The sequence below is a fragment of the Mus pahari genome, chromosome 10, assembly GCF_900095145.1.
Source record: "Mus pahari chromosome 10, PAHARI_EIJ_v1.1, whole genome shotgun sequence".
Taxonomy (NCBI): Eukaryota; Metazoa; Chordata; class Mammalia; order Rodentia; family Muridae; genus Mus; species Mus pahari.
The window spans coordinates 55,507,862-55,524,408 of NC_034599.1; the positions used below are offsets into that span (position 1 = coordinate 55,507,862).

Below are 16,547 nucleotides of genomic sequence, written 5' to 3' on the forward strand. Positions count from 1 at the left end.
GCTGGCCAATAAGCTCCAGGAAACTCCCTGCACCTGTCCCTGAGGTGCACATCGCCACACCAGGCTTTGCATACTGGTTGGGAATCCAAGCTCAAGCCTCCTGCTTGTGAGGTGAGCACTTTGCTGCCTGAGGTGTCTCCCAGTTCCAGCTTAAAAATATTTTCTTATCCATTCCCACAGTGTATCAGTTTATTTTTTATCATTACAGTAAATGATATTCTATTTTAAATTTATTTTTACACTGGCTGTAAGGAATGTAACTCATTTAATGTTCATCTGTATTTTATTTCACTTTTATTTTTAAGTGTGTGTGTGTGTGTGTGTGTGTGTGTGTGTGTGTGTGTGTGTGTGTGTGTNTGTGTGTGTGTGTGTGTGTGTGTGTGTGTGTGTGTGTGTGTGTGTGTGTGTGTTTGGGTTTGTATACGTGAATGCAATGCCCACAGACACCAGAGGAGGGCACCAGATCTTATGAAGCTGGACCTAAAAAATGTTTAGCTCGGTATGAACTCAGGTCCTCTGCAAGGGCAGCACGCGCTCCTCATTACTGAGTGGTCTCTCCAGCTCTAAGCTGGTGTTTTAAAAGATTTTGGTATCTCTATGTCTAAGTATCTCATCTGGTTCTTCTTTTTCTAGCAATTTGGTGGATTTTAGAGTCAATGCTGTGTTGTCTACCTTAAAACAAGAGTTTACTTTTTAAACATTCCTTACAAAATAAAAGTTAAAACTCAGAAGGACCTATTTTTCAAGGTTACTGACTTGGTAACTCCCCCCATGAAATTGTCCCTGTTTGCATGCAGCAATTTTATATTTTCTAAAATTCTTCCATGAGAATTTGTATATTAGACTTTCTAAGTATGTGTATGTGTATATATATATATATATATATATATATATATATATACACACACACACACATATAAACACACACATATAAACACACACACACATACATACATTGACTCACAGGACCAACTCTCCTCAGGACGAGGCCCGTAACCCTGCCAGCTTTCACTCCCCTCTTCTGGCACACCCCTTATTAGTGGCACTGTGCTCTCCATCTCATAGGTGGCTCGGTCTCCTCATCTTCTCTGACAGCTTCCTCTAAGCTCTGAATGGTTTTACATTTGACTCTGTTCAACTACAGAAACACTGACTGGGCATGTGCCTGAGTGATGCCTGGAATGAACCCTCAGCCCTGTGCACTCGGCAAGTGCTCCACTGAGCACTCCAGACCTCCCACACTAACTTAAAGCAGACGCTAAGCACCCTTTAGGATGCTGCAGAAACATCAAGAGATGGGTCGTAAACAATTTCCAAGCTGTAACCCACAGGCTGCTATGGCCTCCACGGATGCTTCAGATTGAGAGCAGGGTGAAGGGAAAGGGAAAACCCAGAAAATCCAACTACATTCTGATTAAAGGAAGTGCTAAGCGCTCCCCACTTCGTTTCCTAGGGCACCACCACAGCTGCTGTTAGGCCACGGATTTACAGCCACTCCTCACTACAGAACTTGGAGCTGCCAGATAAACACATGAATACCACCTGCTGGTGGTTTTACTTCTGACTTATACATACGTCTGTGAACCAATCTCTCTCTCCCTCTCTCTCCCCTTCAGTCCCTCCCTCCATCCCTCTCTGCCTCCCTTCTTCCCTCCCTCTGTTTACAACTACATCTAACTGGTCTGAAGAGCTACAGTGATTTACGTAGCTCTCATATACAGGCACTGGACATGTTGTCAGCTTCCACAATAACTGTCTGCTCTTTCTTGCCCTTTTGTCTTCTGTCACTGCACGCATCTGCTGCAGCATGGCACTCTCTTGCTCTTCAGGTGCACAGCGTTTCTTCAGCTATCTGGTGAGCACTTTCTGCTCTGTGGCTCTGGGCACAGCAATGCTGTATCCCCTCAGTGAACCTCACAGAAGAAGCCCATGACTGGTCCCCTGCCTAAGAAGCTCTGCTGGAAATGAAGCAGCCATACAGTGACATTAGGAAGTTCATGGTAAAGAATGAAATGCATAGGCTAAAACACCAGAGGCCAAGCCAAAAGCTCTGGAGTGGAGACTCTGCTGAGTCCTTTGCTGGTCGGGTACCAGCTGGACAAACACCCATGGAAGCATCTCTCCCTTTTTCTTAATTTAGACAGATCAGGCCTGTGTGGCCTATTTTGGGCCAGATTTTTGGCACAGCTTTCCTTTGAAGATGCTTTTGTGCTGAGATGGTAACACTGGAGCCAGAGCCTTCCTCTTAAGCTTGATGGCCTCCTGTTCCCTGCTGGTGTTCTCTGGGTTGTGTGTAAGGAGGACAAAGTACAAGACCTCCAGCCCCGCGTGTGTGGACTCCAGGAAGCCACAGACCCACAGATTCACGTACCTCCAGCTTCTCGTGGTAGAATTCTCGGGTGGTGTAATTCAGAGTAGCGCGGTTCGTGTTTTCCCCCAAGAACCTCTTGCTGTCACTGGTCTCCTCACAGATGACGCCGGGCTTTTTACCTTTGCTTTCCAGTAGATATCGGAATTGCTTTTTCCTGCACAACACAGTAAAGGGGCTCAGAGTTATTTATCAGAATAAAAAGGTCACATGCAACTTTTGCTGACTTCGGAGGCAGTGAAGCCTTCGTTGAAGTCCAGATTTCTGAGTTTGAATACTTACTGTTTAAGCTCAGCTTAGTACCCCAGTGTTTCCACTAATTAAGGTACCTGACGCACAGTCTCACTGCTGTAGCCCAGGCTGGCCTCAAACTCTCAATCCTCTGGTTTCTGCCTCCTGGCAACTAGGACTAAAGGCTTGTGACAGTGTTAGCCCCGCCTACATTCTCTTAATCTGTGACTGCCAATCATCAACACTAACACATCTCAAACATTTCTAACAAAGCTAAACGAACTCTACCTTAATGTGAAATAATTCAAAAACTGAATCAAATAATAAGCAATCAGCACGTTAGTTTGCTGGAGTAACCATATACATAGATAGCTCTTAGTTCTTTTATTCACCTGTGTTATGATCCTAGCTAGAACATCAAATCGGGTGTGGAGTTAACTTTAGTAAGAGCGAACTGAGAGCAGTGAGGATCCCCATGGGTGCTGGCAGGGCTAAGAGGAGGCTATAGGCATCTTGCAATCCAAAGGGCAACCCCAGGGGGTCCTGGAGTGTAACAGAGCTGTCTGCTCAGAATCCCATTGCCTAACACTGTGGTGCACAGACATGCATGCAGGCAGAAGAGTCATACACATATAATAAAAACATACCTTTTAAAAAACAATAATAATATTGAAGAAAACAGATACACACAGATACACACACACACACACACACACAAACCTTTGGAACTCCAGGTATGAAGTCTTCTTATACTTATGAGATGGCCAGGTGCCAGAGACAATAATACTTTTTTTAGGAGGGGCTGGATACCATGAAGACGGGCACTCTGGTCTAGCCTCTAATACTGACCTAGTTGGCCTGAGGCAGCACCTCAGTTCATTATGGTACACCCTGATTACTTCCAGCATGCTGAAGTTGAGCGAGCCTACCCCGGGGAGTCACTATGGCTTTCTCATCAACCTCTTCCTGGGTTTGTTTGTTTGTTTGCTTGTTTGTTTTTTAGTTTTCGGCTGCTTTTCTGAGTCCTTCCACTTGCTTTTTCTTTAACTTGGGGATTTTTCTAGGTTCTCAAGGGGACACCTCTTTCATGACTTTCTTCCTCATCTTTTATAAAATACAATAAAGACACACATGGCGTTTCCACTCAGTGCTTTTGGTCAGACCTCAGTGGGTCTGGCGTACAGAGCTCTTGCTGTTAAGTGCACTCCCATTGTATCTCGGCTTGAATTCCTTCCTCAGTTCAACAGTGCTGAAGCACATTTAAAGCAGAACACACAGCCTGAGAATGCTGCAGCCTGCAGTGCTTCTAACCTAGAACGCAGGAAGAAAGTACTTTCAATGTACTTCTTAAAATGAGAAAAATTAAAAAAAAAAAGAACAATACACACAGAACAAAAGCTAAGGAGAAACCAAGCAGTACGCACATATGCAATTTAAAAGATCTATATACTTCAGCACAGTATTGGCCCTTTTTCTTATTTGACATTTATAGGTAACCACCCCAAAACAAACCAAAACCCCCAAACCCAAAACAAATATTTAAAACTCAAGGATATTTTTGAACTGTATGCCTATCCTCACAAGCTGGGGCCTGCCACACAACTGGGGCCACACAACTGTTCTGGTACTTTCTCTCTGGGACATCACAGTGACATTTCTTTGCTGTTACAGAAACTGACTGGAAACCACTTCAGGGAGGAGAGAGTATAACACACATTTAGGTCACAAGCTGTAGGAAGTTTGCAAACAAATTAAAGACAGGAATCTGAAACCAGGAACATGGAATAACACTGCTAACTGGCTTATTCTCTAGCTCAGCTAGCTTTCTTATATAGCCCAGGCCCAACGACCTGAACATGGCGCCACTTAAGAGTGGGCGGGGCCCTCCCACATCAATCATCAATCAAGATAATCTCTCACAGACATGGCCACAGGCTAATCTGATAAAGGCCACTCTTCACTGATGGTTGATCTTCCCAGGTGACTCTGTTGTATCAAATCAACAATAAACAAAAGGACATCCTCACGGTTTCATATAGGAACTGCTATTCAATTTTATATCTACAAGTAGATGGTCCTGTTCCACCAGTTTCACTACTTGTTATAAACACAGGTCATGAGAGAAACCCTTGGACACATTTATGTTCATGTGAAATCATTTCTAGGAAGAAGCTCTGCTCAGTGAAACAGCTAAGTCAAAAGGCATGGCTACAGCAAATGTGTCAGCATTGCCAGGCTGCAGTGAAAGGAACCACAGCGTCAGCCATCATGGGTAACAAACAGCATGTAGGACCCACCTTGCTATGTGACTTGCTGTCACAGTTGTGGCTCTCCCCACAAAGTTAGGTCACTATTTGTATGGCTATAGCTGTGAATGGAGACAGATGGACTCTTCTTTTATTTTTTAAAGGTTAAAGTTTCCTATATTTTATGTTCTGGTAACTTCACTATCTGGGTTTTTGTTATTTTTCTAGTTGCACCAAGATAAGTTTTTGGCTATCTCAGCTCACTAGTGACAGTGACAGTGCTTCGTCATCTCTGTGACTCCCTGGCCAGCTGTGCCATGTTATGGTGTGTGCTCTCCACCTCCACCCCTTCCCCTGTTGTTACCACGGAGCTGCACACCCAGGCTACTGACTCGCTGCAGCTCCTTATTTTCTGCCTGTAGACTGTTGATTGAAGACAATAATCTGAGTGACTATGGTCATTAAATACAGAGATTTTCTTTGAATTTAAGGTGTGTTTGCATCTACAAATATCCCAGACATGCTTGGATACATTTTCCCAATCTGACTTTGGGCATCAGATCTGGGAACAGGGTTTGAAATATATCTATTTGATAAATTATTAAAAATCTTTCATATTCTTTATTTTAATTTATTTGATCTGATTTATGAGGGCCTTTTATTTTCAAGTTATTAAATCTTCTAAATATTATATACCAATTCAAAAGTGCATAATTTTCATTGATTTGTCTAAGCTATCACTTCTCTTTTTTTGTTGTTTTTTTTTTTTGTTTGTTTGTTTTTTTTGAGACAGGATTTCTCTGAATAGCCCTGGCTATCCTGGAACTTACTTTGTAGACTAGGCTGGCCTTGAACTCAGAAATCTGCCTGCCTCTGCCTTCCGAGTGCTGGGATTAAAGGCGTGCACCACCACGCCCGGCTAGCTATCACTTCTTAATTCAATACCTCTTCAATATCTTTTGTGCTCCACCAAGTATTTTTGTGTATGTGTATTATGTGTTGGACTGTGTGTATATCTGTGTCTGTATGTGTGTGTGGTGTGAATGTGGTGTATGTGTGTGTGTGAGTGTGTATGGTATGTGTGTGATTATGGGTATAGTGTGTGTGTGTGTGTGTGTGTGTGTGTGTGTAGGCCAGAGGTTGACATCTGGATATCTTCCTCAGTTGCTTATTCACCTTGTTTTAGTGAGACAGGCTCTCACCCAACCTGGAGGTTGTCATTTCAGACGGACTGGTTAGCCAGTGAGCTCCTGGAATTTGCCTGTTTCTGTCCCTCAGCTCTGGGGTTAGATGTGTACTGCCACACCCAGCTTCAGCATGGGTGCTGTGGATCCAAACTCAGGTCCTTATGTTTGCTTAGCAAGCATTTTACCCTCAGGATGTTTATACCCAGAACAGTTCTGTGGGTTGTAGATAGGATTTACATTGATCAATCAAAGGCATTAGAGTAAGATTTGAATTCAGAACCTATCCACTGTATGTATGTATGTATGTATGTATTGTTGTTAAAAATAAATCTCTTTTCTCATATTCTTTTTTTTTTTAAAGATTTATTTATTTATTATATGTAAGTAGCTGTCTTCAGACACTCCAGAAGAGGGTGTCAGATCTTGTTACAGATGGTTATGTGCCACCATGTGGTTGCTGGGATTTGAACTCCGGACCTTCGGAAGAGCAGTCGGGTGCTCTTACCCACTGAGCCATCTCACCAGCCCCCTTTTCTCATATTCTAAGCCTAAAAACCCTCTACTCATTCTCAAATAAATAAACAGAATGCCTTTTCCAGTATTCTCAATGCAGCTAGTCTCCGCCTCTACCCTTCCTGCTGCACTGACAGATGGATTCAGTGTTTATGTGCATCTTTAGCTGCTAGACTACAACCAAGGAGAACAGTGACCTTGTCTTAGTCACATTTACTCCTTCTAAGTTTGATCAGGGCCAGCCACAAGACTAGCCTGGGGTACGTTTTCTGCAGGTTACGCAAGTGGCACAGTTAAGAGCTAATTCTACTGCAAAGGTAATCTATAAAAACTTCAGGGTTACCTGGCGTCCCCCAGAATTGAAATCATGCGGTACTGAGGCAGCTCGGAGGATGCTACGTGTGCTAGGATTCCAAAGAGTCTTTCAGCCATTATCATGTCATTTTGAGTCACCTGAGAAGAAAGAGCAGAGAAGGGTCAAGATGGCATTGCTTCTTAGCTGGGTACAGCAAATACAGTTTCAAAGAAACATCTAGATTAGGCATTTTCTTTTAGTACAGAAAAGTACATTTCCCCAGGCTGTGGAAGTCTTCACTTCATTTTCCTTTGAGTCTAATTACAGAGGAGATGCTCAAACGTGACTCCTGGGAGCTGACAGGCAATGAGACAGCTCTGATTGGGAAGGCGGGTGTCCTGAGGATTGTGCTTGAGGCACCTGAAGTTCTTTTTGTTTGTTTGTTTGTTTTGTGACAGGGTTTCTTTGTGTAGCCCTGGCTGTCCTGGAACTCACTCTGTAGTCCAAGATGGCCTCGAACTCAGAAATCTGCCTGCCTCTGCCTCCCAAGTGCTGGGATTAAAGGCGTGCGCCACCACGCCTGGCTTGGCACCTGAAGTTCTTAAAGGATGCTTTTTCTTTGTGCTTGTTTGTGTGTGTGTACGTACACATGTGTGTGTTATACATGTACATGTGTACATATGTGTGGTATGCATGCATGTGCATATGTGTATTTGCAGGTGTGTGAGTATGTGTGTGGCATGCAAGCATGTGCTTAAGAGTGTTTGCAGGTATGTGTGTTTGCATATGGTTTCATGTGTGTGTATGTGTTATGGTATGTATGCATGCACATGTGTTTATAGGCATGTGTGTGTATGTGGTTGTGTGTATATATGTGTGTAGTATGTATGCAACACATGTATTTATGTTTGCAAGTGTGTATGTATGTGTATGGTATCTATGCATGTGCCTAAGTGTGTTTGCAGGTGTGTGTGTGTGTATGTGTGTATGTTTGTGAGCATGCATGCATGTGTATGTGTGTATGTGTATGGTATACATGCATGTAAGTGGTTTACATGTATGTGTGATTATATGGTTTTGTGTGTGTGTGTGTGTGTGTGTGTGTGTGTGTGTGCACACCTGTGGAAGCCCAAGGCTGATGTCCATATTCTTCATCAATAATCCTTCCACATTACTTTCTCAAGCAGGGTTTGGGTGAAACCCAGAGCTCACCAGTACACACAGTCTCACTGGCCATCTTACTCGAGGGATCCCTCCTCTCCTTTCTAAGACTGAGGTTACAGGTGGGTATTTATGTGGATTCTGGGAAGCCAAACTCCAATCTTCTTTCTTGCTTAGCCAGCATTTAAACAGGTGAGCCATCTTCCCATTCCCTTAAAGGTTACTTTTAAAAAGAAATACTAGAGCTTCTTAAATTAGTATGACTTAGAAGGAAATGTCAACGAGGTACATTTCATCTTAATAAGGTGCTGTAGGATGGCTTTGCCCCTTCCTTGAGAGAGGGAATGCTTAGTAGACTAGCAAAGATACTCCTGTGCTTTCAATCCTGGCAACCATTTCCTTATAAAGAATAATGTGCCCCAAGTATTACTCTGAAGGCTCATCCCTGTGTTAAAAGTACTGAGAGTCAGGTGTGTGACACATACCTGTTATCCTAGCACTTGGGAGACTGACATAGGAGTATGTTAGCTCAAGGGCAGCCTTGTTGTACACAGTGTGACCATGTCCCAACTAACCAACCAACCAACCAACCAACCAAACAAACAAACAAATAGCTAAAGGCAGGACTCATATTCATATCTTCATAGGATTCATATCTGTATATACTTAATATAAAATGTGGATAAAATAACATTAGAATTTGATAATGTATTACTTCTAGTACTTTTTCTGTTTTAGTTTTCTTGAGACAGGGTCTCACTTGTAGTCCTAGCAGGCCTGGAACTCACTATGTAAAAACCAGTCTGACGTTGCACTCACAAAGATCCACCCATGTCTGCCCCTTGAGTGCTGGGATTAAAGCTGTACACCACTACTTCTAACCCCTTCTAGTACTTTTTATAGTTATAAATGCTCAATAAACTTTTGAAAAATATTAGTTTTATTTTTAATTCTATTATCATGACATTAAAGAGATTGATTTTTTTTAAGTAATAAATATAAAGTGACCTGCATTTTCAATACAGTTGGTTTATCTACCCAGTAGATTCAATTCACCAACCAGGATCCACACTGACCACTCAGGAATATTTGACAACATCTGGACTGGTTAAGGGTCCTATTGACATCTAGTGCACAGAGCCAGGAATGTCACTAAATGTTTTATATGCACAAGAGATCTGCTGCAATGGCTACTTGCTCCGCTGTCAGCAGAGGAGAAGCTAAGACAGCCTTACCTTTGTGTAAGCAGGGCTTAGGTTTCTAAAATCAGAGGAGTCTTTACCTTCATCTATTTATTTGGAGAGAGTGTATGTATGTGATGTAGGTGTATGCATATGTATGTATGTGCGTACATGTGTAGACATACTCAACAATGCATGCACCCAGAGAGGTCAGAGGTTGATGTCATGTCTCCAGAGTCACTCTAAATCTGCTGGCTATGAAGCACGTTCTCATTCAACCTGGATCTTATAGGTACAGGTAGACAGGCTGGCCAGCAAGCCCCTGGGACCTACCTTTCACTGATTCACCCAACTGTATAGGTTCAGATGTGTGTTGCGGGCCTAGCTTTTACCTGGCTTTGGGGGATCTACCTAGGTACCATACTTGCACAGTAGGCATGTTTCAGACTGAGCCCTTTCTGCTCTGCCCCATGGCTCTTGTCACCAAGAGACAGGGTCTCAAAGCCAACCTCCTGTCTCAGCCTCTCCAGTGTTGAAAGAGCAGGTGTGTGTATTTGTGATAACACATTACAGAAGTGGCTTCTGAGGAAAAAAAACCATAGTTCACATATAATTCAGTCATATCAAGTATACATCAATCAGTGTAGACCACTTCCTTATCTTGGACCGTCATGGTGAAGGCTGCTGTTCCTCAAAGCCTTCCTTTAGCTGACAGCTAAGTTGTCTGGTCCAACACAGTCACCTAGTGGCCAGTGCAGGCCACTGCTCCATCTTCTTGATGCTCATCATTCAATTCTCCCTCTAGCAATACTGCTCTACTACAGAAAGGGCAATATAACTGTAGTATATATGGTATAAAATGACAAGACTATGTGAGAAGGCATATCTTTCAGGTATTTTAATAAAATGTCAAATATCTCTGGTGCTGACATTTTCTAAAAGTTAAACTATAATTTTTTCATTGCTTCTGATTAATTCCCTGTACAATTACAATACTATTTCTTTTGCAGCAGTTCTGTAGTAATGCAATCCCACATCTGGGCGATCCACTATTTACAGTCAACCAGTACAACCAGTCAAACCATTAATGAGGAAGAATCCTTCACTTGCAGCCCCAAAAACCTTCATGTTTCTAGTCCAGATCAACTGTGGAAACCCTCCCGCTAATTACCAGGCCCTAGCAGAGCTACCAGCTCTGTCTGATGTAGAACTGGGGGGCACAGGAGACTGGGCGCAGACCCCTGAGAACTCTAGTTGGGGAGTTGTGGGGGCGACTTTTGGTCCTCTCAGGGTTCCAGACTTTCCTGGCAATTGAATAGAAGACACTATGGTTCTGGGCCTACTTTGGTTGAGGCATAGCATGGTTGCTTTTGACACTTACCCATAGATCTCCATGCTACCAAGAACATGCTGGATTTTTGTAGGTTGAGACTGGAAGTGGCTGTGGTGTCCTAGCTGTGAACAATACTATACTAGCAAAGTTGACTACTGGTCATCTTACCCTAGAGAAGTCTTCTGAACCTCAAGAGGCAACATAGTGAGAGTAACAGCAGTGTAAAGACTGTTTAGCTTCAACAGTGATGGAAGCACACTTTCTCTTTTTCCCTAAGTCATTATTTAAAGAGAACACAGTCTCTGAGTAGCTGGAGGATTAGGCTTATGACAAACTCAGAAAAAAAAAAACATCTAAAACTCACTTTCCATGAATAATTTCCCAGTTATTCAGATGGGACCTGAGTGATTCTACATCATGCCACTGCACCATGATCAATGGTTAATGGAGTAGTCCAGATCTGTGTTTGGACTTTCCCCAAAGTGGACACTTAGTTTAGCTTCCCCATCCTCTCTTGTGTGCCACAGTCTCACTGTGAAACATAAAAGGCTGCCTTGCCTGCAGAAGTTAGAGCTTTTTTTTTAAAGTGTCATTTTTCTTTCAAGGTTTCTCTTCTCTGAATGCTTACAAACAACAGGAAAAGTAGCTACGATTCACCAGGAAAAGAGCTGTTCACTGCTTCAGATCCTGTACCTGTGGACATGTGTGTGCAAGTGTGTGTGTGCACATGTGTGTGTTTGGAGGAGGATGGGTGTGTGTGCATGTTCATGTTGGGGGGGTATGAGCATGTGTGCGAGTGCACATGTGCTGCCCATTTTAATATTGTGAATGCTGAGATTTTATTTTGTAAGAAATGGTATTTCTGAACAGTTCTATCACATCTGTATTCTGTATTCCCACCAAGTGTGCTGTCAAGGGCTCCGTCAGGTGGGAGCTCATTCTGCAGTCCGCTTTGCTTTTTCTTACCTCTGTTCCATTTATTTTCTGCATGCTGAAGTGGCTGAGCCTGAACAGCACGTAGTATTTCCAGAGTGTAAAGTTGACCACTGGGTTTCCCTGAGGATCGATTGTCAACTGGTCAACCCGACGCAGCTGTGCCAGGGCGTTGAACTGCTGCAGCATTACCAGGTTGGTCTCCCTGAATTTAAGGTGCTGCAATAGTAAACCACATACAAGGTCTTGCTCTGAGTTGAACCACCTTTGGTACTAACATCAACACTTCACAGGTCATTTCCTGTGGAACCCTGGAAGCCTTAGGCTTAGGAAATATGTCTTCAGTCACATTAAATCAATGGACTGCTCTAGGCTCATTGAACTTCAATGTACCCAATCCATCAGTCACTGGTGGCATCTACCCAAGACTTAAGTCTTAGGTGATACCTTCTGAGAAGGACATCCTCATCTATCAGCAACTGGGATTCCTTAATGTCACCTAATAATTCAGACTCATTCAAGCATCACAGATTCTACACATTTTACATTAGCATTAATGTATAAAGGAACATTTCAGAAACTTCTAAGTACAGGACTCACCCTGATACTGAGAAACAGTACTGTCAACACTGCATCTTTCTGAAAACCATGCTGGTTACTTAAGTTGGCCAAGGAAAATCAAAACACTAAAACAGAACTGCTAAAGCAAGTGGTCTACTCACAAATTTGAATATTCTTTATAAACACCTGCCTCTACTACCACTTATCTTCTTTAGGGATGACAAAGAAAAACATCATCTACTCTAAAAAGGAAAGTAGAGAAACATACTGTAGGGAAAGCTCAAGAGGAAACTTGCTGTAAAAGCACTGTTTCCCAATGTCTATTGGTATCTAGTGCAATACCACAGTCAGGGATGCTGCCGGCTAGTCAGCAGACTGAAGTAAACAGTCATTGCTGTCGGAGGACTGCTGTCAGATCACACAGTGAATATACACATGCCATCCACCTGAAAATATGCTATAGGGATCTGTGGCTTTCTTTGTAAAACTGAGGTAGATAATATGCATAAAATTCCATTGGTCTTTTCTACTGAAAGAAGGACTGTCTTTGGAGATATAATTTCTAATATTCATACAAACCCACAAGGCCATTTATGGAACTAATTTAAATTCCAATGACAGAAAATCAACACAACAGAAACTATAGAAAACGAAGCTGAAGCAGGCTTTGGCCTGAACACATAAGTTGTAATGAAGAACAATTCAAATATACTTCCAAAGGAAAGTGTTTACCAGAGAATTGGGAAACTTCATCTTCAGTTTGGGAAGTACTTGGACAATTTCATCAAACTCAATGAACGTGAAGGAGACGGTGGTGACCATGCCAGCTGTTTGAACACTCCAGTTACGATCCAGGCATTCCAGCGCCCCTGAGCCATACAGTGAAAGGGTTTCTCCATCTATCTCCACCAAGTGTGTTTCTGTGACAGACAAGCCTTGTAATGCACTGCTGAGCCCTGCATCTAGAGACCTGCAAAAGTCTTTTTTTAAGTAACGTCTCAGGCACACAGAGGAAGTAACAGGCTAGAACAGCATGTTGGAAAGTACTTTACAGTTTATACTCCTTACCCTCTGTTTCCAGTTAAACCCAGAGCATCCTCCATTAATTAGACTTAAAAAAAAAAATCAAATTTCAAAGTAACAGGCTTGCTGTGGCGTTTTCCTCTTCCCTGATGTTGAGCCTCTTTCTGCTCTCCTCCCGCTCATCCCTCCCTGCTGCTTGCTGCTCCCCCCGCCACAGACTCCCTATTGCCTTCATGTCACATGTATCCTTACACTAATTTACTGGATTATCTGAAAGATTAATATTGACATCCAATCATGGTTACAGCTGAAATAGAAAAACTATTCATAGAAACCCATCTCCGAGTCCAAATTATTCATCATATTAATAAGATAATAATTTTATATGCCTTAAATATGCTATTAAGATATTTTTATAACAACATAGTTTCCTGATTTATAAGGCTATCTAGCTAAAAATGCATTTTAATGTTTCCATAAGAGTTATAAAATATTATTTATAAAATACAATATAGAATGTTTATAAAATACATAACTTTAACCTAGTTTCTATCTTGGTTACAGAGTTAAGTGAGAAGTGCTAACATTCTTTCTGAATAGTCTGATGCCTCAAAAATTATAAGCGTATTGTTCAGTTGTAATCAATAAGAATCAAGCATGTCTTCCCCCTAAATTGAAACAAGAGCAATAAGAACCAATTCTGCTACACATAGTACCAGACTGGATACTCTACTGACAGGCTACTTCTGTGATTTCCAAAGCAGACCATGCTGCCTATAAGTGCCAACCTGAACGGCTGAGAATTAGTAAAGCTCCTTGATCTAACTCAAAATCTTTGCTCTATAAATAGAGGTATAAATAGAGCTCAAAACCTGGCCAACGCTTGACTTCCCCTGTGTGTTTCCACTGGGGGTGTTCTCTGCCCTTGACTGTTCGGTGTACAGATGGAACTGGTACACTTGTCCAGTGCTTCATGTCTCAGGCTAATTACAATTATATGCTGGCAAGTTTGTTTCATCCTCTACATAGTGAGTTCATGAAGCTAAAGGCCAAATGTCTTCACATCTGGAGACCCTTGGGTTCACTAATTGGCTTTTCACAACCTATTAATTGATTACAAAAGGGTCCTCAACAGTTTTAAATGCTGATGTTGGACAGTAAGTCTGACAAACTATTATCCCACTGGTTTATTAGATTTATTTCATAGGTATCAGTGAATTGTGACATACCTGGCTATCCATTAACAAGTTAGCTAATGGCATTTGTGTATTCAAAGTGAATGTGCAATTAAGAAAATACACACAATTATTTTATATGTCATCCTTATAATCAGTATCAAAGAATTAAGATTAGTAATAATCCATGAGTAGAGGTGTGGACCAGCCTTAGGTCTTAAAAGGCAAAAGCTGATAACAGCACAGACTAAGAAAAGAACTATCTCCATCTACTGTGCTTCTTCAGACAAGCCAGTGATGTGGGGAGGGGGCAGCACGGTTCCTGCTGTGCTGAGCAGAAGACAGCCTGACTCAGCATTTGCTGTACTAGAAGGAGGCAGAGTGTTGGTACACACTCACAGTAACACACTGACAGTGGCACACCACAACAATGCTCACTGAACACGGGTCTTTGCGAGTGTCAATCCTGCTGCCTGTACCATGGCAGAGTCGACATCTAGCAATGCTCAACTAAACAAATATTTCTTGAATTAATAAACTGAGAAGACTTTCAAGGGTATCTATTAAATCCTTAAAGGATGCTCCAACCATAGGTATAATATGGGCAAACAGGCCATAGGACAGAGTGATGTGGACACACAAAAAGAGCTAACAAGGCTGGCCAGGTGACAGAAGCAGGCAGTGAAAGAAGGTGAAGGGAAAAGTGGCATTTGCTATGGGTGTACTTCTTGGTCACAGCACCAGACAAAGGTTAGTTTTTATGTCAATAGAGTGGAGAATTAGCTGGATACCAAAAGGATGAGCAAGCCCGCTGGGAAGGGATCTTGCCCCATATCAGATATTTAAGAGAGGTTTATTTTTCTTCAGCTATGTGATTAAAAGACTAGAAACATAAACTCAAAAGTAAAAAGGTGATTATTTTGTGCATACTTTTGGAAAGCACACCACTGGGTAAGAGTGAAAATGTAAGTAAGCCTACAGGCAGGTGCTGAGACACCATGGGGAAGCAGGGCCAAAGGGAGCCTCCACGGCCCTAGCCCTCCCAGAGATGAGACACGGGGGTGCTAGGCTGTAGACAGCTTACTCTTGCCAAAAAGAAACAGAACAGCTGTTACCCAGGTCATGCAAGGCCAAGCCAGCTCAGGATAAGGCTGCTGAGCTTAGCCTCAAATATAGGCCACTGCCTACTAACTTGCTTCTCTAACAAGGCATGCTTGATTTCCACAAAAATGACAAGCTGGTCAAACAATGTTCATGTTGGAGAGTATCATTCCACTTTTCTTTATATGAATGATTAATAGGTTCATGTCTTTTTAGTCAGAGATATGTACATATTAATTCATTTTATTCACGATTCAAAGGCTGCTGTTTTATTAAGACCCAAGCCTAAAAGCTGTTATGTACAAAGTTCTATGCTAAGTCTTCTGGCACAGGTGACTAAATCATTTGTATTGGTGACGACAGACAGAAGAGCTTGCACATGTGCACACACATACACATACTTGATATACATATGTATATCAAGACATATATGTGATATATATATATACATATATGTGTATATCAAGACATTTATATATATATATGATATATCAAGACTATTGCTTGTAAAGCCAAATTGCAGAGCTATAGTTCTCCAAATATAGCTGCTATAATCCCATCAGACAAGCAAGGTGATAAGGCAGGGCATGTAGTTTCCAAACCCAATGACCTCACTATGCCATTGAAGAAATCAGTAGGCTTCTGCAGAGAGCTTATTATGTGTATGAGGTCTTATACTAGACATTGGAGATATTAAAACAAAACAAAACAAAATACACCTGCCCTCAAAGATTTTCCAATCTGGATAGAGGAAGGAAAAGAAGATAAACATATACATTAAGTATAATGTGCTTGTTGTCACAGAATGAGTATTCCAAGCTTACGTCATGGAAACAGAAGAATGACAAATTCCTTTAGAGGGAGAAGCTGGGCCTCAGAAAGCAGCAGCCTTTGAACTGACCCTTGAGTAGTGGGCCTAGTTTTTTACCAGGAGCAGACAAGGGACAAGAGGAAAAAGGGAAGGACAGAAGCCTGAGCAAGTGTCACTGTGGGGAAAGTTCATTTCAGTATGTCCATTACTCTGAGACACAGTAACACAGACAGACAGAATAGCCATGTTGGGGCAAAGCTGAAAAGTCAGATGCCATCCTAGGGATGACGAACAGAAACAGTTTTAAACTTGGAATTTAGCTCAGAAGTAGAACATTGTCATATTGTCATGTCTGGGGCCCTGGGTTCAACCCTTATCAAAACACACACACACACACACACACACACACACACACACACACACACACA

At 42.1% G+C, this 16,547-nt stretch overlaps 1 protein-coding gene across 5 annotated transcripts in view; it reads right to left on the reverse strand.

The window, feature by feature from the left end:
- Lrrc49 (leucine rich repeat containing 49) overlaps nt 1-16,547 on the reverse strand; it is a 120,535-nt gene that overhangs the window by 21,176 nt on the left and 82,812 nt on the right. For all 5 annotated transcript variants that reach the window (XM_029543523.1, XM_021206168.2, XM_021206167.1 and 2 more), the window contains 4 exons: nt 12,742-12,979; nt 11,482-11,667; nt 6,889-6,998; nt 2,372-2,525 (listed from right to left, as the gene is read on the reverse strand). In XM_029543523.1, coding sequence (XP_029399383.1) covers nt 2,372-2,525; nt 6,889-6,998; nt 11,482-11,667; nt 12,742-12,979 — 688 coding nt within the window. The remainder of the gene's footprint in view (nt 1-2,371; nt 2,526-6,888; nt 6,999-11,481; nt 11,668-12,741; nt 12,980-16,547) is intronic.